Source organism: Leucopleurus acutus, assembly GCF_964270905.1.
Source record: "Leucopleurus acutus genome assembly, chromosome: 1".
NCBI classification, from domain to species: Eukaryota; Metazoa; Chordata; class Mammalia; order Artiodactyla; family Delphinidae; genus Leucopleurus; species Leucopleurus acutus.
The window spans coordinates 187,670,759-187,695,211 of record NC_139142.1 but is presented as its reverse complement, the minus strand read 5'-3'; the positions used below and the strand labels follow the sequence as shown (position 1 = coordinate 187,695,211).

Here is a 24,453-nt window from a genome sequence, read left to right as displayed (position 1 = left end):
TCAACACACACTAACATAAATCTAATCCCAAAACAACAAACTGTTTTTCAAAAAGGATTTAGAAAATAAAATAAATTGTATTTTAAAAATCAAATTGAAAACTTGAGTTTATACTAGTAGTTTGAGAAAATACAATCAACTATTAACACTTTCAATATAATGCTGATGCGGTAATATAAAAAAATAACCATATAATTTGACAGAAGAAAATGGAGCCAGCCAATCTTATTAGATACAAGAAAGATTTCATAATAACAACAAATACAGGAATATTAAATATGATTTTTCTCAGGACAGAATTCAGAGAATTATCCTCAGTGTTCATGGCTAAACTATACAACCAAGATAGAAATTCTGGCAAAGTGTGCTATCATAATTTCTCCTGCCCCACCACCACATACACAACACAAAGCATCCATATTGATTCATGTCTGCTTTTCTCTCATGTTCTTGATTATGCATTGTATTAAAAACAAAATTTATCCTCTACCTGGTACAGAATCACTAAGAAAAAGGTTCAGAACTAGGTTGATGAACAACTGCTTCCCAAAGCCCAGAAAGCTTTCCTCTGGTCATTTCCAGTTCCAGGGTGTGCTACCACTAACCAGAAATCAGAAAAATGCTACCACATTCAACTAAATTAATTAGACTAAATAGAATAAATCAAGTATAACTGAAAACAGCAAAATTTAAACCAACTTACGATAAAAAATAGTAAAGTATCACTTTTGAACAGGTATTGATGTTCTTATGAACACTGAATCCTATTTTTGACCCAGATGAAAGAAAAATACTACAAAAATAAAGTATTATTCTCTATGTGTGTTTTATCCCTTTCATAATAGCAAAATCACACATTTGAAATAAAGAGGATCAAAATACAATACCTGTCCTCCCTCTTAAGGTATGCACTGTTTAGATTATTGTTCATATTAGACGACTGCCTTGAAAATGTTTTAATGCTATCCAATAAGTATACTTTTGCTAGATTATGAGTTTTTAACTATTTAAAAATTTTTTAAGTTGTTAGTGTATTAAACTTGAGTCTCATAGTAATATTCTAAAAGCCATGATTAAATTCAGCAGTTTCCTATTATCCAGCAAAAGATCTTAGAACATGAGGCATAATTATAGAAATGTCAGTTGTTTCAAGCCTATTACACTACAACCTCTAACAAATTCAAGGAAAGCCATATGGTTTTTTAAGTAATATACTGCTGGTGATAGAAATGCTGTAATAGACACAATTTCAAATTCTAAGAAATAAAATGAACTGTTTGTATTCCTGCTTTAGCTACTGCCCAAAGCAGATGCGGTGCCCCTTGCAAATGGAATAGTTGAAATTTTTGCTGATAATAAAGTTGTTTGTAATTGATAGTAAAATATATTCCAAGTGTCTTGGTTTAATTTTAGTGCTGGTATGCTTTAGTAACTTCCAATTGTTATACATGCATTGAATAATGTGACATTCTTAAAATTACCAGATTTATTCAAAATATTTACTATCAAAGTTGGGCTTTGAAATAAATATTTTATTTTGATTCGTTTTTAACCAAAACTAATCCTGTGCTGCAGGCAGAAAAGTGAACTTAATTCTTTTAGATAAATAGCCTACTTAATTTCCATGCTAATAGAAACTTAAAATTATTCCATGACTTGCAATAATGTGGGGGAAATTAACTCATTTAAAGGCAGTTCTCATGATGTTTCATCCTCCCCCTTAAATATATATCTTCTAGGCATATTTCTTTCTCATTTACAATATGTTCTGCCCAAAAGATAAATAGTTTACAGAGGGAGCAAATATTTAATGCTGGGTAAGTTTGCAAACAGTACGTGATAATTTCCACTACTGCTCTGTCAAGCCAGTAATTATCTGGTGGGGGGAGGGGGCAGTCAAGAAATGAAAGGAACTGGTCATTAAAGTTATTACAATACTTCAGAAAACATTAAACATATGATAAACATTTCTTACAAGGCAGTCGTTGAATAATTAGAATAAGCAGAAGAATTCTGTTGCTGAAAATAGTTACACATTATGTTCATCCAACTGAAGATTAGTGCATTAAAAAAAAAAGTTAAGAAAAAATCTTTTATGTTCCAGTTCAGCTGCACTTGATTCAAGTGTTGCTCATAGAGGTTTGTGTTGTTATAAATTAAACATGCTGCTGCCTTAGCAGCCAAAGGTACTAGGAAAAATGTTCATGTCACAGAATAAATAGAGAGTCTCTTTCGAGCAAAAAGTTATCTCACACCAATCCGGGAGGTCATCCACTCTAGACCTTGGCATAACCTGAAACAAAAGACAAAAGTATTTTCAAAATGAAAAACTTAAAAATTGAAAGTATACTTATTATTTTTAAGTCTTAACGCAAAAGTCGGTTCTACAATAATTATTCATACATTTAACTGCCAACATTCAGGTAACACTATAATAAGTAGACTTTCTAAGTGTAAGATTATCTAAACAAAATGATACTAATCAGTTGAGCATTGTGGGAAACTGCTTTAGTCTCATCTTGAAGATACAGCTTTGGGGGTTTTGCCATTAAGACTATAACTATCCCACCCCCGCCTTAAGATTAAACTGGGGGCGCGGGGTTCGGGGGTTTCTGCTCCCACTGGTGAGGTGTGCCTGGAATGGTGGATGTTGAACTGCGTGCTTGGTGGCTTGGTGAATGGATGCGGGAGAAAATGGTGTCCGCGTGGCTGAATGACCAGCCGGAGGTCTCCCACGCTGCAGCCAGCTTGCCCAGATCAGGCCTCTGCTGATCCTGATGTGATGCCGCCTCCATGTTCCTCCTCCTTGGAAACTTGTGCAAAGAGCTACAGCCATTCCATGGCCAGAAGATAGAGGCACCAAGATTTGCATGCAGTATACATTTTTACACTGACACTTCTCTGTCTGGCTTGATTCCCTCTTTTTTTTTTTTTTGCGGTATGTGGGCCTCTCACTGTTGTGGCCTCTCCCGTTGCAGAGCACAGGCTCCAGACGCGCAGGCTCAGCGGCCATGGCTCACGGGCCTAAATGCTCCGCGGCACGTGGGATCTTCCTGGACCGGGGCACGAACCTGTGTCCCCTGCATCGGCAGGCAGACTCTCAAACACTGCACCACCAGGGAAGCCCCTCCCCTTTTTAAAAAATTTTAATTTTACTGAAGTATAGTTGATTTACAATGTTGTGTTACTTTCTTCCGTACAGCAAAGTGACCCAGATATACACATATATATAAATTTTTTCATATTCTTTTCCACCATGGTCTGTCACAGAATATTGAATATATAATAGTTCCCTGTGCTATATACAGTAGGACCTTGTCGTTTATCCATCCTATATATATCCATCCTATATATATTAGTTTGCCTCTGCTAACCCCAAACTCTCATTCCCTCCCTCCCCCCAACCTTGGCAGCCACAAGTCTGTTCTCTATATCTGTGAGTCTATTTTTGTTTTGTAGATATGTTGATTTGTATTGTATTTTAGATTCCACATATTAGTGATATCATATGATATTTGTCTTTCTCTGTTTGACGTACTTCTCTTAGTATGATAATCTCTAGGTCCATCCATGTTGCTACAAAGGGCATTATTTCATTCTTTTTTTTTTTTTTTTTTTTTGCAGTACATGGGCCTCTCACTGCTGTGGCCTCTCCCATTGCGGTGCACAGGCTCCGGACGCACAGGCTCAGCGGCCATGGCTTATGGGCCCAGCTGCTCCGCAGCATGTGGGATCTTCCCAGACCGGGACACGAACCCGTGTACCCTGCATCGGCAGGCGGACTCTCAACCACTGCGCCACCAGGGAAGCCCTATTTCATTCTTTTTAATGGCTGAGTACTATTCCATTCTTTTTAATGGCTGAGTACTATGTACCACATCTTTTTGTCCATGCATCTGTCAATGGACATTTAGGTTGTTTCCATGTCTTGGCTATTGTAATGTTTCCCTTTTTTGAACCATCAGACTGTGAATACAGATGATATCTTATTCATTTTGATGATCCCAGAACCCAGAGCTAGCACTGAGTATTTATGTTTAATATTAAGATTTATTAATAAATAAATGCTTATTTATGAAAAAAATATTAACTAAATTGAAACCACTATAGAAAGACGGCAGGAATTTCACCCTACTCTCCTAAATGCTAAAGAATGGAGTGCTTATGGCCTAGTCTTAAAAGTACAGATCAAAAAAGTCAACATACAGCTATTATATTACAAGCTATTTCTAGTATGAGAAATAATGAGAAGGTCAGTTTGATTTGAAGATAAATAAGTTCCTAGAGGGCTTCCCTGGTGGCGCAGTGGTTGAGAGTCCGCCTGCCGATGCAGGGGACACGGGTTTGTGTCCTGGTCCGGGAAGATCCCACATGCCACGGAGCGGCTGGGCCCGTGAGCCATGGCCGCTGGGCCTGCGCGTCCGGAGCCTTTGCTCTGCAACGGGAGAGGCCACAACAGTGAGAGGCACGTGTACCGCAAAAAAAAAAAAAAAAAAAAAAAGTTCCTAGAAATAAACTGGGTAAACCATATATAACACACTGGGTTCTCCTTGGCCTACTATGTCCAAACTCAAATTCTTAGGAAAGGAAGAATACATTAGAATGGTGTTTATCTTAAATGTTTGTTGTTTAGAAGCATGCCTCCAAAAATGACTCCTGATAATAAAGAAGACGCATTCTTGTGGAAAGCTGGGAGTTTAGGCTTAATTAAGCCCTTGCAGAAAACGTGAAATTTTTTTGAAGCTTCTTCTTTCATTCAGGTGACATTACAGTTTTTTCCCAGTTAGTGAATGATAAAAGCAAGAAATGAACAACAACTGAAAATCTAGACTGTGAAAACTTAATTCAAAAGTTTGTTCTTGCCCTTTTTTGGTGAAACATTCCATTTACACCAAACGTTACAAAAAATTTGTCAGTAACTTTGTTAAATTGTAATTTAACAATAGTAATTGACTAAAATTATTCCAACCTTGTAAGCCTGAGACACAATATAAAAACTATCTTTAAAAACAAAAATGGAACAGGATTCAAAGAAGAAAGAAAGTTGGCCTAAAAAAGTTGCAAGAAATTTGAAAGAAGTCATACATCCGCTCACACTGATGAGTACTTACCCTTCTCCTGTTAAAGCACAGCAGGACTGAATGTGCCATGGATGATCCTTAATTGAACTGAGGGTGAGGTATTTAGAGATTTCAGCTGCTGTCATACACCCTTTCATATCCTGTTTATTGGCGAAGATAAGGACTGCAGCTTTCCGTAAATCCTGCAATCAACATGAAATATTTCTAATATGTGAAATATCACAATTCAAATTAAAGTAATGAAGCAGGAGGATAAAATATGCCCTACTGAACAATTATAATGAAATCTTTCTACTTTAAAATAATCAGGCACTACTATGTAATATAAAAATTTTGTTGAAATAAAAATAAATGACCTCAAATAACCATGATTTAATGGTTTACTCTAACAAAGACAGATTAATATAAACTAGATATTAAAAATTATTTTTCTACTATTGGGCCAAATGGGTCAAACTAAAAGTAAAATAAACCTGAATCTGAAATAATGACTTAAAACTATACGAGCACTATTCTAATAGGCAAGTATGGTATACACTGCCAAATACTACAGAATTTCTCCAAAATTTAAAGGAGAGTACTGAAGGTAAGGGCTGGGCAATACTTAATACTTAAAGTCTTTGTACAACCTAAGTTCAGTGATTAATGTTCACTGCAGAATTGTTTATACTATCAAAACATTAGAAGTAACTTAAATGTTCATTAATAGAAGAACAGATCAAGTGTGGTATCTTCTTACAGTGAAATACTATGTAGTTGTTAAAAGGAATGAACTAAAGTTGTACATACTACCGTGGATAAATCACAGTGTTGTGCAAAAACCCTCCAAAACCAAGTTACAAAAAGATTACACACACACACACACACACACACACACACAGACACAATACCATCATATAAAGTTTTATGAACATGAAATATAATATTCTGTAGAACTGACAAATACATAAAAATGTAGCAAAAAGATCAAGGTACGCACAGGAATAATAATCACTACTTTTAGGATTGTGGAATTCTTTTAGGATTCTCTGAGAAACAAGGGAAGGATATCAGATTGAAGAGGTCTCATAAGATAATTAATATCTTATGTTGATTAGTGGGTGCATGAATGTGTTTTATTATCTAAGTCTTTCATATATATGAACTATTTAGAATTAAGTGATCCCAAATTATTCACTAAAGAATTTTCAGTTATTATAAACTGTAGGGAGGAAAAAGACCTTAAATTTTCCTTTCTCTTGCCTCAATTTATCAGACTTTTAAAGGCATGACTAAGTAGTTTTAACCTAGAAAAATATTTTCAGTAATGGTATTAGTCTCCAAATTAATGTGTTCAGTTTTCTTAAGTTTGAAAAAGTATTAAAAATTTTTGACCTCATGACTTTCATCAATTTGATATATAAAACTTTGTTAATGATGAAATAATCAACAGCAGAGGACATTAATCTTTGTGAAAAAGCTAAACCAGTGTACAGGTACCTTACTCCATTTGTTTTATGTTTGCTTTTCAAAATTTACCTCGTGAGCCAACATTCTATATAATTCTTCTTTCGTAATAGCTAGTCGTTCCCTGTCAATGCTGTCAACCACAAGAATGATGAACTAGAAGACAAGTAAAAAGAAAGGAAATTAAATGGGATGTTGAAGTTTTCTGCAAAACTACTCTAAGTGCTAGAAGTACTTTCTATTATGACATCATCACTATAAAATGGTCCAGTGCTTTTTCATCATAAAGTTTATATTATACTGAATCACATCAAGCAGTAAAATCCAAATGTTAATAAGAAAAATAACTCACACTTCAACAAATAAAAACCATGCTGGAAAAGGTGATGTTTGAATATACAATATGCCCTAATATGTACGAAGATTTATTTTAAAATGCAGGTAAAAAAAGTAATTTTTAAAAAGAAAGTCACAGTAATTTATTCTTTCACTAAAACTTAAAAGTACTCTGTAGTGGGCTTCCCTGGTGGCGCAGTGGTTGGGAGTCCCCCTGCCGATGCAGGGGACGCGGGTTCGTGCCCTGGTCCAGGAGGGTCCCACATGCCGCGCTGTGCGTCCGGAGCCTGTGCTCCACAACGGGAGAGGCCACAACAGTGAGAGCCCCGCATACCGCAAAAAAAAAAAAAAAAGTACTCTGTAGTCATTCAAGCAAACAATAATTATTTAAGACTGTCTCTTGCCTATTAGAAAGAAGTTAATTTCAAAGAAAAAGAGACACATTTTTAAAACAACTAATGAATAAGACATTTTTACATAAAATATCAACAATAAAAAGGCAAGAAAAATGTGCTAAATAGAAATATATATATATATACTTGGGTGTTAATAATACTCTAAAGAAGATGCAGGTGAAATTAAAGAAGAGCGCAAAGAGAACAGGAGAAAGCTATTAGTAATGGTGTAAATGAAAAAAGGTGTGTTACACATTCAAAATACAGCATCTTTGTGGGCTTCCCTGATGGCACAGTGGTTGAGAGTCCGCCTGCCGATGCAGGGGACACGGGTTCGTGCCCCGGTCCAGGAAGATCCCACATGCCACGAAGCAGCTGGGCCTGTGAGCCATGGCTGCTGAGCCTGCGTGTCCAGAGCCTGTTGCTCTGCAACGGGAGAGGCCACAACAGTGAGAGGCCCGGGTACCGCAAAAAAAAAAAAAAAACGCATCTTTGATAAGGAAAATAAGAAGATACAATGAGAAAGGGCCCCTAAATTGAACATTTTATGCAGAAGAAAAAGTTAAGAAATGAGATTAAATGGTTTTGAGGGTTATAGAAGAGGAGTAAACAGACAGGAAGGGTAGAATCAGACTGTTCAAATGACTACAATTAGGGAAAGAGACAACTAGAGTAACCTGAATATAAACTAACAAGGGCTTAGAAAGAGATACAAGGAAAGAAAATAGAGGGGATAAATATAAGAAACATGGCAAAGTCAGAATAGACAGAATATGGGGAAGTAACTCTGTAAGTTAATGAGAGGAAGATGTCAGAAATTAGTCAACAACTGTAACTTGCTGTATTAAAAGGGAGACATTTCAGCTTTTGGATGATGCCTCCATGCAAAGAATTTAAGAAGCGAGATAAGTAGGGTGAACAAAGTGGTTGGAGAAACACCACATAGATAAGATCCCTACCTGGAATCTAAGACTGCAAATGCTATGTGCCATGCTGGTGTGCTACATGAAAGGTCAAAGGATCTTTGTAGTAATTTTGATATTCTTGTAGAAATAGTTTATAAGAACATTTCATATAAATGGCATCACTAACAATGTATGTCTTTCTGGACCCATGTGAAATCTTCTAGAGTGTTGACAATTTCAAAAAACTACCATTTAGTAATGCTATCAATATACAGGGATCAGTTAGAACCAACTTTGACCTATTCACCAAAGATAACTGGTCTTTTCACACTTGGGGTTAATTCTGAGCTCTGAAAAAATAACAGTTATGCTAAAATGTTGTTCTTCCCTCACTCTCTAACACATTTTAGTTTCAGAACGTTATTTTACTGTAGGAATATATATTAAACTAACCTATAACCATAAATATTAGCTTACCAACCTATCCTCCCCCGCAAATAGAAAAAAAATTAAGTGCTGCCACAGCTGCTGCTTATCTATGATATGCCATCTGGTTTGACCAGTCATACACTGCACTGGAATATATACACACATACACATAGGCTATTACAATGTAAATCTAGAGGAATACATGTTTTTTATTTTAAAAGGCAACTTATTCACCAAAAATTCCTTGCATCAACACTTCCACCTCCTCCACAATTCCCCTCAAAAAAAAAAAAAAAAACCTCAAATTTTAAGAGGTTTCATTATAGAAAAAGTAATTGGTTTGGTACCTCTTTGTAAAGAAAAATTATGGATGCAATTGTGCATTAGTATTCCTGAAGATAAACCTCTCTCAATAGCACTGCATGGTTTAAAAAAAAAATCTGAGAAGAAATAAAAACAGATATAGAAGATATTCCAGATTTGTTCCCCGGGTTGACTCCAATGATTAAAATAAGTGACAAAGAATGCTAGGGGGATGGCTTGCAAATCATTTGCTTTTTAACTATAATCTCACCAAAAATTTGAATTGCAATTCATGTTATTTGAAAATCCTATATTAAATTATGCTTAAAATATTTTATTCCTCCTCTAACTAACTAGGGCCTCTTATAAAGTTGGGAAAGGTTATATAATTTATCTTAGTGTCTGCTTTCTCCAACAATGGAGATGTTATAGTATTGCCCTGAGGATGAATTGAGAGAGCCTGACAACAGTAAGCACTCCACTAATAATAGCTCCCATTACTCTTCTGACTTGCCTTTTTTCTTTTATTTGAAAACCTCAAATTCCTTACAAAAGACGATCTTATTAAAAGGGAACTGTCACTATGCCTTATGTACAGCCTATCTGTCTTCTGGGTTTACCCCTTAGTTCTTTTCATTCAAATTCGGAAGTAACTTTAGTATACCTCTGTGTTTGAGTAATACGTGTTCCAGGATGATCGCAGTGACTCTTGACCACCAATATCCCACATAAGAAAATGAGTGTTCTTCACAACTATTTCTTCAACATTGCTTCCTATGGTTGGAGATGTATGAACCACTTCATTCATTAAGCTGTTAAAAGACAGACACCATAAAAACTCTTTTGTAAATCTTGAGAACCTAAAGCAAGTTTTATCTCTGTATTTTTATACGAATCAACCTTCCTTACCTGCACCAATGATGGTAATCGCTAGCAACAAAACTAGAACCTTGGAGAACATTTGTGCAGACAAATACCTAGACAAAGAACAACTCCTGAAGAAAGGCAGTTTTTTTTGTTCTTTTAATGGAATAAACTACAGGCTTGATCTGGACAGAAGGGAACTGTGTGGTGTGAGTTTGCATTTTCGTGGCCAAAATGCCAATAACCCCATGCCCTGTTATCGGTTAGAGCAGAACCAATCCCCCATCCTGAAAGAGCAAGTTTCCAGGGGACTGTGTCATCAACACTTGCAAAGTAGTAACCACTGAATAGTAGGCTATCATTTTAAAGACTGTCTATGTGAGAAAAGACACTTAGCTCAACCATAAAAATCAGTGCATGCCTATTAACGAAAACTACAGTCTATGGGCAAATGAAAAGTTATTTAGAACACTGATGCTCATATCACATGTATTATCATACTCATTGGTTAAGCTACATTAATTAATTCAACAAATACATATTTGCCTATAACATGTCAGTACTATGTTGGAAGAAGTCTGCAACTCTCCCTTGGGTTTAATATATGTATTTTTGAAGCTGTGTGCAAAATTATTTCAACAATGATGACAGGTTTCTGAAATGTTCATTTCTAATGTCCAAAGGCTGTGTCATATTAAATTACATAATGGCCAATGAATGAATGTTTTAAAGAAAAACGAGTAGTTATTCAACTGTGAAACAAGAAGCCATAAGTTTGTGGCTTTTTAGCAGAGTAGCTGAAAAAAACATTAAGCACTGCTTAAGTGAAGTACTTCTGGAGAGCTGCCAGCTGATGTACTTAAGATGAGGTGGGAAGAGATAAGAAGCACACAATGGAGCACTGTATTTCATAACTATTTGTTAAATGCCTGGGACACAGATCCATTTCCACTGTTTAACAAGGATCATTTCACTGGCACTGAAAGGATAATGGGAGGTTGTCTGACAAGTGGCTGCTAAAAAATTTCCTTAAAGTATTAATGTATTTCTCTGAAAGTCTCAAGCCTCTTTCTGTTGCAAGCTACCAAAGCAATATTTTCAGGGGCGATCTTCATTTCTTTTGATTTGGCAAGTCTGGGTATGTTAAAGAATTCCAGGACTATTAGTCAGGAGAGTAGCAATAGCTTCCTAGATCGATATCAGTCTATTTTACATGGACTTCAGAGGGGGAAGAACTAAGCAAAATGTACTTTATTCCTTCCTTCCAGCACTAGAATGTGTGCTTCATTTATTTTTAGTTTAATATTAATTCTTTCTTTCAAGGCTGGAAAAAGATGAGTGTTTTTGACTGTAGCAAACATATGGCAGTTTACCTTACTCACTTTTTAATAAATTTTGTGTTTGGTAAAACACAAAACCATGTGTTTAAGTTTTCCCATTATATTATAATGGTATCTCATTAATGATACAAAATTAGCTCCAATAACAAAAATAATAAAAACTGTTTAAATAAACACCCATACTTACAATTGATAAAGAATGGTGGTTTTCCCTGCGTTATCCAGTCCCACTATAATTACTTTGTGTTCTACAAAAAGAAAGCAAACCATAAGCATTTAACACTGCTGCATACTTCAATTACATGCTTTCAACAATGATTATTAGTTAGCCCTCTAATGAGAATCATTCACTGGATATTTACTCCTGGAATAAGATACCGGAAATAAAGAGAACTTCATGATGTCAACGCTACTTGCCTTAAGTGAGGCAATCTATTAGGACGTTCTCTATCCATCTCTTATAAAAGAATGAGGGAGATGGCTAAGAGGGAGGCACAAGAGAACTTTGTCACTTTTGCTGAATTTGCGGGGAAAAACCCAAATACTAAACTTGATGAGACATTATGACTTAAAATGTAAGTAAAAATAAAAGTGTTTTACACACCTGCTTGCCCTCTCTACCAATCACATTAGCTTTTTATCAAGTTGTTTTTACAGCCAGACGTTTTCCTACCTAAATGTACCAAGATTTTTTCTTTTCACTTTAAAATACAATTGAAAACATAAAACTAAAGAGTTTTCCCTGTCAATAATAAGGCACATAATTTCAACCAGTTTTCATTCCTTCCATTAATTTACAGATAAATAAGCAATTACTTAGTCTTCAAGGCTTTTTCAATCTGGGTTTTATAACTCTTTTGAGCAGATACTGTTTTCACTCTTTGTATACAACAAAACCTCTTCAGTTCCCTCCTCTGGTGCCATCGGCTAAAAGTATCATTTCTTTCATAAGGATTTTTAAGGCCCATCTAATTATTCTGTTACTTGGTGGATATTTTGAAACATCCTTAGGTCATCTTTTCTAGATTTTAAACTATACAGAACTATACAGAATATATTGAAGATTCCTTTTCCCCAGGACAGAATGCTTAAAAAGTTACTAGTGAAACTCAGCAGGGTATGCAAGGAAGTCACCATAAGAACCTCTGCACATAATCGACTGATTTGTAGTGAATCTGACACATTTCATACCAGATCCCTGCTGCTTTTGTTAACCTCTGATGAATATCAAAATTCTGATTATACATCTAATCAAATATCAGCTGATATTCCTAAAGTATCAACATTACATCAGTCAAAAAGAGGAGCCATAGTTCACAGACAAGTTCTTATATGACAAACCATCTTTCTATCTTCTCATGACCTGCATGCTGTAGGCACTGTCTATATTAATGCAGGACAAATGACATGGTCCTCTGGAAGGGCTGTTTTCACTATGGCAGGAGCTACTTTGTAAAAAAATAAATAAAACTTGTTTGCTTATTATAACTCAGTATCATTCTCTCTTTCTGACTCTTTTGATTTGTATCCCCTAATTTCTAATGGAGCCAATCGAAGTGTTGCCCTGTTTCTGTCCCTTACAGTGTGAGAATGAGAGCACTCTTACCAGTGGAGGAACAAACATTCTAAATTTTGGTGAAATTTTGGTGACAGCTGGAAACTCCACCCACCCACGATCTGGAGACCACGTGGTCCCAGCGGCTTGAGAAGGAAGCCACTAGTATAAAGGTAATCTCAACCTGGGTGCAGATACTCCTGCTGGGAGGAGGGAATGGAAAGATAGTACCAGGTAGTACCATCATTGTTGAACTCAAGTGAACACCAGGGCCATTTTCAAACGTGCCTGCCCCTGGCTTCACATTTGTATTATAATGATGATCACAGTACTGAAGGCCTGTGGCGGTAAAACTCATAAATAATGCATCATTTTGAAAGATTGGTCCCCCGTTTAAACTAAGTCAGGAATGACAAACCCTGAATGTAGATAGAGTATGAATTTCATTAAAGTTTCAAATGTTTGATTAACTTAAGGTTTTTTAAGGTGACTTTTCCTCCTCATTGATAGGCAAGTCTAGGAATTAAGACAAAACACAAACTTTCAACTCTGTCTTATGATGAAGTATGTATATCTATCCTTCAGGTAAACTGAGACCTATCTTCTGATGTTAAAATTGAGGTTATATAAAAAAGTAACAGTAAAGGAACAGCTAAGTGCTTAAAAGCATGAAATAAACAGAAGTTTATTTTAAATCTTTTCTTTGAAAATTGTCTTTAACATTATCTATACAATAAGAGTAAAGTCAAGTTCAAAGAGCATTTACTAAAAAACCAAGTACAAAATAAAAGCTATTTGTACTCTATGCACAACTGTAATTCTTCCTTCTTTTTTCAAATGCCTCTGTTGTACTCAGCTGCTACTTGAGTATGTCAGTGACCAAAGACTTCATTCAGTTCACAAATGTTAGTAAAGGTTTTACCTATTCAAGGAACAATGAGAAAAATATGGAAAGTGACACATATTCTCCTGTTATTGAAAATAAAATTAATGTTGTTTTAAATGTCCCCAAGTGGTATCTAGATTAATCAAGTATAAAGTTTCTTGAAGGTATTATTGAATCACAGTGCTCTATCAAATGTTCACATCAATACATACCAAAAGCATAACTATGATCACACAGTAGTGCATATTACTTGATGTTAAAAGGGGGCCCTCATGCTTGAAAAACATGACACAGGGGTGCTTGTTCTGTACTGCTGTCTTTCTGGTTGGGCATAATCAACAGGCCATACACAAATCTTATCTTACGTACTGAAACACAAAAGATCAACTAAGCTATGTAACTGTCAGAGTGATTTCCTATAGAGTAGCTTTGATAAAAACAATTTCCTTTGCCTGTCATAATTAACTAAAGCAGATGTGGAAAGATGGTTTTATTATGTATTTATCTAATAGGTTAAAAAAAAACTTTCAAAATATATCAGTTATGGTTCAAGTCAGTCTCAAATTAAGGTGAGAAAGGCTTTATGCCAAAGGTCAAATTGTGAATTGCTGCCACTGAGAAAAACATGAAACGTTTTAACATCATATTTATTTACAGAGCAGGAAGCAGAGATTTCCATTTCACTAAAATTGAAATTTCTAAAGTTATGAGGAGAAAATTATACAATTGTATACTTTTACAACTTCAACTACTCCTCAATATGTATATCTAAGCCATATATTCTTAACTTCCAACTCTTCAAATTACTCTCCATGACAACAAAATATTTAGTTGACGGACTGAAACAGTTATTTCTCAGTTAACCTTAAAGAGGGCAAACTATAACATGGATAATACTAAATTCTTTATTTAGAATGGACTTCACAAATGTAATTATAGAAAATTAATTTTTTCCCAATGTTTACCAATAGCATTACTAAAAAATATATGATGTTAGAGTAATAGGCTGACCATGCTTAGGGGTAGGAATGTGTGTGTTGGGGACGGGGTGTGTACAATTTAAGATGATCTGTGGATAGCTAAATAATTTTGGGTTAAGCATTACCATAAGAATCAGAGTTATAAGGAATCCAAATGTTTTAAAAGTGTCTGCACACCACGAGATGGTCACTTTGGGCATCTTATTTCACGAGAAATCTCTTCCAGGAGACCAAGCTGCACCTCTCCTCATAACAAAGGTGTGAGAAGAGTATTTCCAGTGTTACTAATGATGCATCTCCAGAGCCCAACACAAAGCAAGTTTATTTACATCAAATGAAGGAATGCTCATCACAGAGCTTTTGTTTAATTTTGACCAAGTGTTTACACATAAGTTTCTCTATTGGCTTGGCTTTGGTGTTTATTCTCTTGGATCTCCTTAAAAGCCGGCTTTACTTTTCTTTTCTTTTCTTTTTTTTTTTTTTAGGGAAGGCATAAAGACATGCCTTTACAGAATGAAGCTTCAAAGTAAATTAGTAAGCTCACTTGCTTGTAGACAAATACAGGTTAAATGGCTAACAAGAAAAATGATGAAAAAGGAACTTGAAAAAAAATAAGTAAAAGAAAAACAACAAGAAAAAAAAGTTTCTCCCTTTACCCAATTAAAAAATTTTTTTTTATAAACTCAGTTTGTAGTTTTAGTACAGATACCAAACAAATAGAATTTGTAGTTTTAGTACAGAATACCAAACAATGAAAACAGACTCACATGAGAAAAGCATTAGAGAAGCACTAAATATTGGCAGTGTTAATAAACTGTGAAATAATATGTTAACATTTATTTTATCATGTTAAAATTGGATATTGTTAAAATATATGACAAAATGACTAACTTTTAATTTTGAGATATAAGATAGCCACCCAAATATCATGAAATAGGGATTGCTACCTTCTAGATACATAATACCTGCACTAAAATTGTTATATAATGAGGACAAGCCCTATGTGAACACAGAGTATGTAAACAACTATATAACTAAACAAATAAAAATGCCCTATGCCAAATCTGGTGACTTAAAATTTGAAATACTGCATTTACAGAAAGTAAGTTTGCATTATTGCAATAGGTAGGTAGTAAAATGTCAGAGGATGTGATGTCACAACCTGAGACCTGAAGTCCTGGACAGCAACGAGGAGCAGTCTGCCTCTTGGAGAGAACAAAAAGAAAGAAAAAGGAGAGCTATAAAAAACTCTGTCTTATATTATACTTATTATAGAATCATAAAATACCATAGCTTAGAAGAGACTGCAGAACATGAGATCTACTCCTTCTCTCCCACTTCTTCATCAACAAATGTGTTACCTATATGGCAACTTTGAGGAACCCAGGTCTCCAAAAATGCACAAAACTACTGACCTGGGCCACCTTGCATATTTTACAGATAAAGAAATTACAGGCCTATGAAGTTAAAAAAAAAAAAAAAATCAACCCAAGATGCTATTTTCAGCAAAAATACACTTCAGGAATGAAGGGAAAAAAAGACATTTTCAGATAAAAGAAAACTAAGAGAATTCATTTACCTGCAAAACCACACTACAAAAATGGTAGAGTTCTTCCGCTTGAAAGGAAATTCACAAGATGGAAATTCAAAACATGAAAAATAGTAATGTGGGTAAATATAAGAGAAAATTTTACCCTCTCTTAAAACTTTAAAGAACATGTGATTGTCTATGGCAAAAATTATAACACTGTATTGTGCAGTTTATAACATATGTAGATACAATACAAATAACATGTAAGCTGTATGGTTATAAACGACAAGGGAGGAGAGTATGCAATTACATATACAGTTTCAAGGTTCTTACACTTTACAAGTGTTGCATTATTAACTCTAAGTAGACTGCAAAAAGGTAAGAACGCATGTTGTGATCCCTAGAAGAACCATAAAAATAATGTGAAAAGGAATTGCTTAAAAAGTCAATAAATAAATTAAAATAGAATTCTTAAAAAATTTAACAGTCAACCCAAAAGAAAGTGGGAAAGGAAGAATAGAGTAATAACAAAACAAACACAGATGGGACAAACAGAAAACAAATGGTAAAACAGTATACCTTAATATTTCACCATGCCATAAATCTAAGCACACTAATAAATCGGATAAACATTCCAATTAAAAGGGAGAGAATTTCACACTAGACAAAATAAACAAGATCCCAACATATGCTCTCTATAAGAGATGCACATAAAGATATAAAATATCTAAACAAAATTAACAACCACCTTAAGCTAATAAACATTTATAGAACATTGCAGACAAATGCAGAATGCACATTCTTTTCAAGCGCAAATGGTATATGCACCAAAACAGACCATTTAGATGAACTATAGAAAGTCTCAATAAATTTGGGGGGAAGAAAAAAAGGAAAGCTTACAGAGCATGTTTCTGACCACAATGGAATTAAATTTGGAACCAAAAATAATCTATCAAGAAAAACAAGTATGTGGAAACTATAACAACACTCATAAATAAGCCATAGTTCAAAGAAGAAATTAAAAAGAAACAATTTGTAAAATGTTTCCAACTGAATGAAATACAATATATTAAAATCTATGGAATAAAGCTAAGGCAGTACTTAAGAGGAACATTTACAGCCAGCTGTTTATATATGAAAGGAAAAAGAAACAAAAACAATGATGTTTATATATGAAAGGAAAAAGAAACAGAAACAATGACACCCAGCTAAGCCTTAAGAAGGTGGGGGGAGGGGAGTAAAGCAAACTCAAAGTAAGCAGATGGAAGGAAATAAACAACAAGAATTAGTAAATTAGAAAACAGAGAAAATTAAAATCTTTTCTCTGAAAAGATTAACAAAACAAAAATGGGACTGACACCACCTTTAAAATTTACCATGAAGTCACTGCAAGAGAAGAGAAAGTCTACAGATAAGAATCATCTGAGTTTCAACAGAGACTCCAAAGTAATTCACTGGTAAAGAAAAGTCTTCAGTAAATTATACTGGGACAAGCAGATATCCACGTAAAAAAATAATGAAGCCCAACCCCTATTCACATCATAACCTCAAAATAATCTGAGATGGCTCACAGACCTAAGCATAAAAGCTAAAGCTTCTAGATGAAAGGAACAGGACACAGAAAGTAACAGCCATTAAAGAAAAATAATATAGAGAGAAATTGAGACTTCACCAAAACCAAAAACTTCCACTCAGCAAAAATCGCTATTAATAAAATGAATAGGGAAGCCACAGGCTGGGGGTGGGGATGGGGGTATATTCACAAAACATATCTGACAAAAGACTCAATTCCGGGATATAGAAATAATTATAAAGAATAACTTTTTTGACTCCCCCCCCCAAAAAAACACTGGCAAAGGATTTGAACATTTTGCAAAGGAAGATACACAAATGGCCAATTAGCACATGAAGAAGTGTTTAACACCCAAAAATCATCACAGAAATGCAAATTAAAACCAAAATGAGATAATAACAGTACACATCCAACAGAATAGCTAAAATTAAAATACTGGCAACGAAGCCTCAAATGTTGCTGGTGAAAGTATAAAAATGGTATAACCACTTTAGAAAACAATCTAACAGTTTCACAATATTATAACTCATCATGATGCAAATGAATAGACAACTGTGGTATATTCATGCATGGAATTACTTATAACAGATCTATGGGGAAAGCTTCCAGTGTGAAGGGCTAATATAAAAATAAATAGAAACAAACAAAAAAACTAAGACACTTAGAAGACATAGCATTATGAAGCAACGCCACAAGAATAAAAAAATGTAGCAAATAAAAAGTTTTTATAAATTAGAATTATGATAGCTGAAAATAGTCAATAGGATTGGAAGACAAAGGAAATATCCCAGGACTCCAAAAAGAAGAGCCAGAAAAATGGAAAAGGATAATTGATAATCAATTTAGTGCCATATGACCAATAATATTTCCAGAAAAGTAGAGGAAGAAATCCTAAATTTAAGAAAGGAAGGGAGGGAGGGAGGGAGGGAGGGAGGGATGAAGGAAGGAAAGAATTCCTACAATGGAAAAAGGTGCAACTTTGTGTTGAAAAGGTCCAATGAATGAAGACACAACAAGGCACACCTCTTTCAAATTTAAAAATACCAGGGATAAATGGAAAATTCTAATATCTACTACAAAGAGAGGGAAAAAAATCAGAAAAGAATGATACTGGTCTTAACAACAACACTGGAAGCTGGAGGACAATGACAGTACCTTCAAAATTCTGAAAGAAACGTTTTCAACTTAACTATATCCAGCCCAATTATAAATCAAAAGTGAGGACAGACCAATATATCTTCAGATATTTGGAATCACACAAAAAAATGACCACTTTGGGCAACTTTTCAGGAAACTTCTGAAGGATGTACTTCATCAAAGTAAGAGTAAAGCAAAAAAAACGTTAAGTTCTAATAAGACAGAAAAGCAAAGGAAATTCCTAGAATGATAGATAGCAAGGACAAGTCCAGAACAGCTGTGTGGCGGGCACAGAGGAAAAACAGGTCCAATTTGGAGCAGGATGGAATACTGAGAGGGCGGGTAGGAAGGATAAATCATCTGATAGTTGTGATGTGTGTAAACTGTACAGAGAGCTTTTGGATGGCACGAAATGACTTAGCCAAATGTACAAAGAAAACTAAGGCAATGAGATATGATTATTTACTCTAGTGGGGAAAAAGCTGTAGAAAAAAGGGAAACATAATTACAGCACATTGTGGCTCAGTAGTAACAAAACTTTATAGTCACAAAAATGAAAAGATAGAGTGTGGATTAAGCCAAAATATTATACTGGGATAACAAATATAATGTTATATGTTGATTTATATCTCAATTCTTAAAAAAAAAAATTACAGTGTTTAAAATTTCCACATACGTATATTATCCAGAAATGTGGAAGTATATGCTGGGAAAAAAGTTAAGAGATTAAAGAGATCTGACGAACACACATCCTTTTCAGACTTTAGCATTATGTAACTTTTAAAAAAGAATATGTATGTGTTACTTCAATATAAACTTTTTATGTTTGAAAAACAAAACAAAAAATTGAACAAAAGCTTTTGTAATGAGGATACAACAGCGAATAAGACAAAGTTCATGCCTCAAGAAGTTTATTTCTATTGAAACAGACAACAAGTAAACAAATAAACTTATCATATGATTACAGGTAGTGATAAACGTTACTCAGAAAAACAAAGGGTTAAAACATAGCGACTGAATGTTGGGGAGGTAAGAGTGGTCAGGGGAGGAAACGGCTCTCTGAGGAGTGACATTTGATCAGAAGTCTGAACCATTTGAAGGTATGAATAAAGTGGGTTCTGGAAAACAGGGAGCAGACAGTGGTAAGTTTAAGTTTGGTGTGTTTGAAACTAGCAAAAAGAACAGAATTAAGAGCAGAATACTAACAGGAGACATCAGATGTAAGCCATCAGAAGTGAAGAACAATAACGATGACATACAAATTGGATATCAGTGCTCAAAATGATACCATGAAATTCACCAATGAGAAAGAAATGATGAGATAATGAAATTAAGTTAAAATGTCATTGTTTTTGGTTCTGAAAATGAACTACAATTAAAATCATATTCCATTCATTCTTAAGTCTGGATAAAACAAGAAATAACTGACAGAAAAAAAACAAGGTCTATGAAAGTTTAAAAAGAAGTTTAAAAAAAAGGAACGCTCAACTTCTGAGGTGAATCTAAAGATAGATATACACGTATGTATTTTATATAGGCATAACCTCATTTTATTGCACTTCGCAGATATTTCGTTTTATACAAATTGAAGGTTTGTGGCAACCCTGCGCTATCAGATGATAGTTAGCAATTTTTAGCAATAAAGTATTTTTAAATTAAGATATGTACATTGTTTTTTAGACATAATGCTATTGCACATTTAATAGACTGCAGTATAGCCTAAACATAACGTTTATATACACTGGGAAACCAAAAGAAATTGTGTGACTTGTTTTATTGCAATATTTGCTTTATTTTGGTAGTCTGGAACCGAACCCACAATATCTCTGAGGTATGCCTGTACAACACACATAAACAAACACAAAGATATATACAATAATGTCTAAAAAGATAATCAGATTTGAAATTATTTCCTTCAATTGATAAGTGCATTGAAGTAATCAGTCTTCTAGCTTAAAATCAAGCAATACAAAATCACAGAGACTAAGAACACATGCTTTTAGTATACTTATTCCCAGAAAGGTATCAAATTTATAAGAAGATGCTTGGTGCTCTAAAATACTACAGGGAAAAATGTTGGAAGAAAGATAAGGGAAAGGAGTATTTAAGGTAATATAAGCCGTAGTCAACTCTGCCTGCACATTTGAGTCATCTTAGCATTGATGCCCACGGCGCTCCACCCCATTCTGATTTAACTGCTCTGAGGTGGGGCATTGGGCATACTATGCGACCAAGACTGAGTGATTAGATGTGTCACTCTAATCACTGGATTAGATGTGTCACAGTGGTAAAAATGGAAAATGCTGAGATTGTCAGGTGGTACATATAGAAAGTAAAAATACAGGACTAGTATCAATCTGATCACATTATTCCCCTGCTTTAAAACAACATACATGACCAAACTCTAATGGCTCGGCTCCCATGGCTTGCAGTTCAACATCTTAGTCTACACACAAGGCCCTCTGTGATCTGGTTCTCCTAGCTACCTCTCCAACCTCATCTCCTCTAACTCCCCCACAGGCAAACTAAAATACAGCCAAACTAAACTATTTTCAGCTTCCCTCAATGCACCAAACTATTTCATTCCTCTCCCATTTGCGTATTAGTCCTTCTGCCTAGAATAACATAGCATGCCTTGTAAACACCTACTTATCGCTAAAGTCCAAGTAAACCTTTTTTTGTAAAGTCTTCCAGGAATCACCTGAGAAAAAATTAATCACCTCCTTCTTGTTGACCATCACCATGCTTTTATACATACCTGTGAAATAATTTACCATGCTACATCTTTTTTTTCCCCAATCTGTATCATTTACTGATTCTTGAGTACTTTGAGAGCAAGTTATATGTAACTTTTCTGTATTTTAACCTTTGCGTCTCTTAGGCCTAACTCTGATGACTGGGTTATGGCCTATGACTAAATGTTAGTTGCATGAATAAATGGGAATAAAATGACAGAATAACCACTATGTAGTTCTAAATTTTCAATAAGGAAGTTAAAGGGAAAGAAAAATTCTAAACAGTATTGGGGATTTAAGAGGACTAAACAATTGTGACTACAAAAGTAGCCCATGAATGTCTTTCATCATCTGCCGAATTTTCCCTCTACATCCTTCATTCCCTTCTAGTCTGATTAAGAAAGCCTAAAAAAAACACCAAAAACAAAAAGATACACAACAGTAATAAAACAGAGAGGAGAGAAAAGGGAATGGGACAAGTTACACAGGGAGAACCAACGACTTTGGTAATGTTTTATTTCTTAAACTATGGGAAAAGATAAGCAGGTGATTATTAATCTTTATACTTTTAAACATGTCTTAAAAAGCTGCTTTACATAGTAAATTCATGTAACAAGGATTAGAAAATATAAACTACTGAAAAAAATGTATTAAATTTATGGATAATATCTATATGGAAAAAAATGTATGGAGTTAAATTCTGGCCACTTTGAAATCACTTGATAAGTGCTATCTGCAGTAATTTCGTTTATACACACACATGTATATGCGTATACATGTATATGCGTATGCATATATCTATCTTTATTAACTTGTAACCTTGAAAAAGGCTATTTTAGTATTCTTATCGACCTACGGAACAAGTGACTAAAACCATTTCATTCTGTTCATAACTTCTTAAATCCAAAGAAAAAATACCGCATTAGCAGTAACAAATTGGTATCATCATAAAACACTGGCTTTTATTACGCCCGGGTATTAAATGCAAAATGAAACTATTTGAGTTTTAAAACTGGTTTCAGTTACTGAGAAAACACTCTGTTAAAAGAATGCCTAAAACTTTACCTATTCCCGGCCCTTTTTATCTGGGTATTTTCTCTCTTCAGAAGCCATCACATCTCATTCACTCTGACTCAGAACAGGTTTTACAACTTCTTGGCCCTTTGGACTTGCAACTTTTAGACGTCTCAGAACCAGTTCTAGACTAATTACGGATACGCAATAGCCTACATAGAACCAAAAGCATTTCGTTTTCCAACATCGAAGAAAGGAATGAAGGGTTTAAGACGAAGATTTCCAGAAACTGGTGTATCTCAATAGGACAACTCATTCCCGAGTCCTGGAAAGCAGGCGAAATCAGAGAGAACGTGAAGGCGCACTGGCTTAAAGAGCAGGGCGCAAAACAAAGCATCATTAGTAATTAAAAAAAAAAAAAAGTTGATTGCTTTCTGGGTGGACACTTATCCTGGGGCAAGACTTAGGATGCTTAATAGAGATGGAAAAGGCCCTCCAAGTGCCTCCGGGTATCATTAGGTGCTTTCCGCTTTCCTTCTCTAAAATCCCCAAATTCTTGGTTTGGATCCAGGGACACCAAATGCCCCTCTTCTGACATTCCATTTCTCCCAATCATCACGTTGCACCTTCTTCCAGCCTAAAATAGTGAGTTTCTACCCACCTCCTCGACTAAGTCACTTCTCTGAGGCTCAGAACGTTTGTGTCCACCTAGAAACCTGTCTCCCCTCGGCTGTCCCCTTCGGCGGCTAGACCTCTGCCTCGGATTCGAGCCGTTGCGCAGCTCCATCCTTCTCACCTTGGTTACAGAAGAGGCTCCACAGTTTAGCGAAGATCAGCCCCATCATGAGCACCTGGGCGGGCCACGGGGTTCCCTCAGCAGCAGGTGCCGCTGCGCCGGGCCCCCCACCGCGGCGCTGGCCGTGGGGAACCAAGGAGAAGCAGACTGGGACCACGCGGCGACAGCACTGGTTGGCGGAGAAGCCGCGATCGGCCGCTCAGCTACCCGTCAGAAAACGCCGTGCCAAGTCCCTGCCCGAGAGTCCTTTGTTCGAGTCCACTGAGCCCAACGCCGACCCGTAGTCCCTTCGGTCTGAACCCACCTACCCACCAGAGCCTCAACCAGCCTCAAGCCCCGCCTCCGCTCCGCCTCCCCTCCGGATCCCAGGACCACCCATCTCCGGAAGGACGGGGCCGGAAGTCGGCGCGCTTACGTCAGCCCAGTTCTTCGAAATGGCGTTTCCTCAGTTTTACTTCCGGTGGGTGAGTTCCGAGCTGCCAGAGGGGTGGAAGGTGGGGGTGTGCGTGGGAATCGCGGAGTTTCCCAGGGTGAGCATCTCGTCCTCCTGTTTAGAAGCGGTTGCTGGTTCCCATTCTTGAGTTTCTGCTGTCTAGCAGGTGCATCCCTGGCCCGTAAACCTGGAGACAGACTGCAGTTACTCTGAGTAGCCGCCGTTTGGTGCACGGAAGTGGGGGGTGTTTTTTTCTCAACTCTCACCCAGTTCAGGCTGGCGAGCAGGCTTGGGGTTCTGCCGTGATTCTTAGTTCTGGATAGAATTGATTGCGAGACGATCCATGGAATGCCAGTAGCCACAGTTCAGCTATGTGATTAACTTAAGGTCCCCCAATTTTGCTGTTTTCGGTATTTTCTTGGATTCCTCAGTCCACAAAATAAGAAAACGTATTTTGTGAAGTGTTGATTGGAAATAACTTCCTTTAATTAAAATGGAGTCCTAGGAATCGCTCTTTCCAGTTCAACAAAATAGAAGAAAAAGCTACAAAGTGCAAAACAAACTGAAATTTCAACGAAAAAATTTGAACAACTAGGGAATTTAAAAATGCATATATATAATATTCTTTAGTAAGAACTATTGTAAACTAATTTCAGAAAATTCTTGGAATAACTGGCTGCACCTGGAATTGAATTCAATTTATTACTCAGTTAA

General features: G+C 35.8%; 1 protein-coding gene across 1 annotated transcript; it reads right to left on the bottom strand.

Annotated features, from left to right (window-relative positions):
• Nucleotides 1–78: 78 nt before the first annotated feature.
• ARL5B (ARF like GTPase 5B) lies at nt 79–23,536 on the bottom strand. Its single transcript, XM_082833471.1, has 6 exons — nt 23,307–23,536; nt 11,287–11,347; nt 9,560–9,707; nt 6,600–6,683; nt 5,112–5,263; nt 79–2,293 (listed from the first exon to the last, which is right to left on the bottom strand). The coding sequence occupies exons 1-6, from the start codon at nt 23,353–23,355 to the stop codon at nt 2,245–2,247; spliced, it is 543 nt and encodes a 180-aa protein (XP_082689597.1). The 5' UTR covers nt 23,356–23,536; the 3' UTR covers nt 79–2,244.
• Between the last annotated feature and the right edge of the window lie 917 nt (nt 23,537–24,453).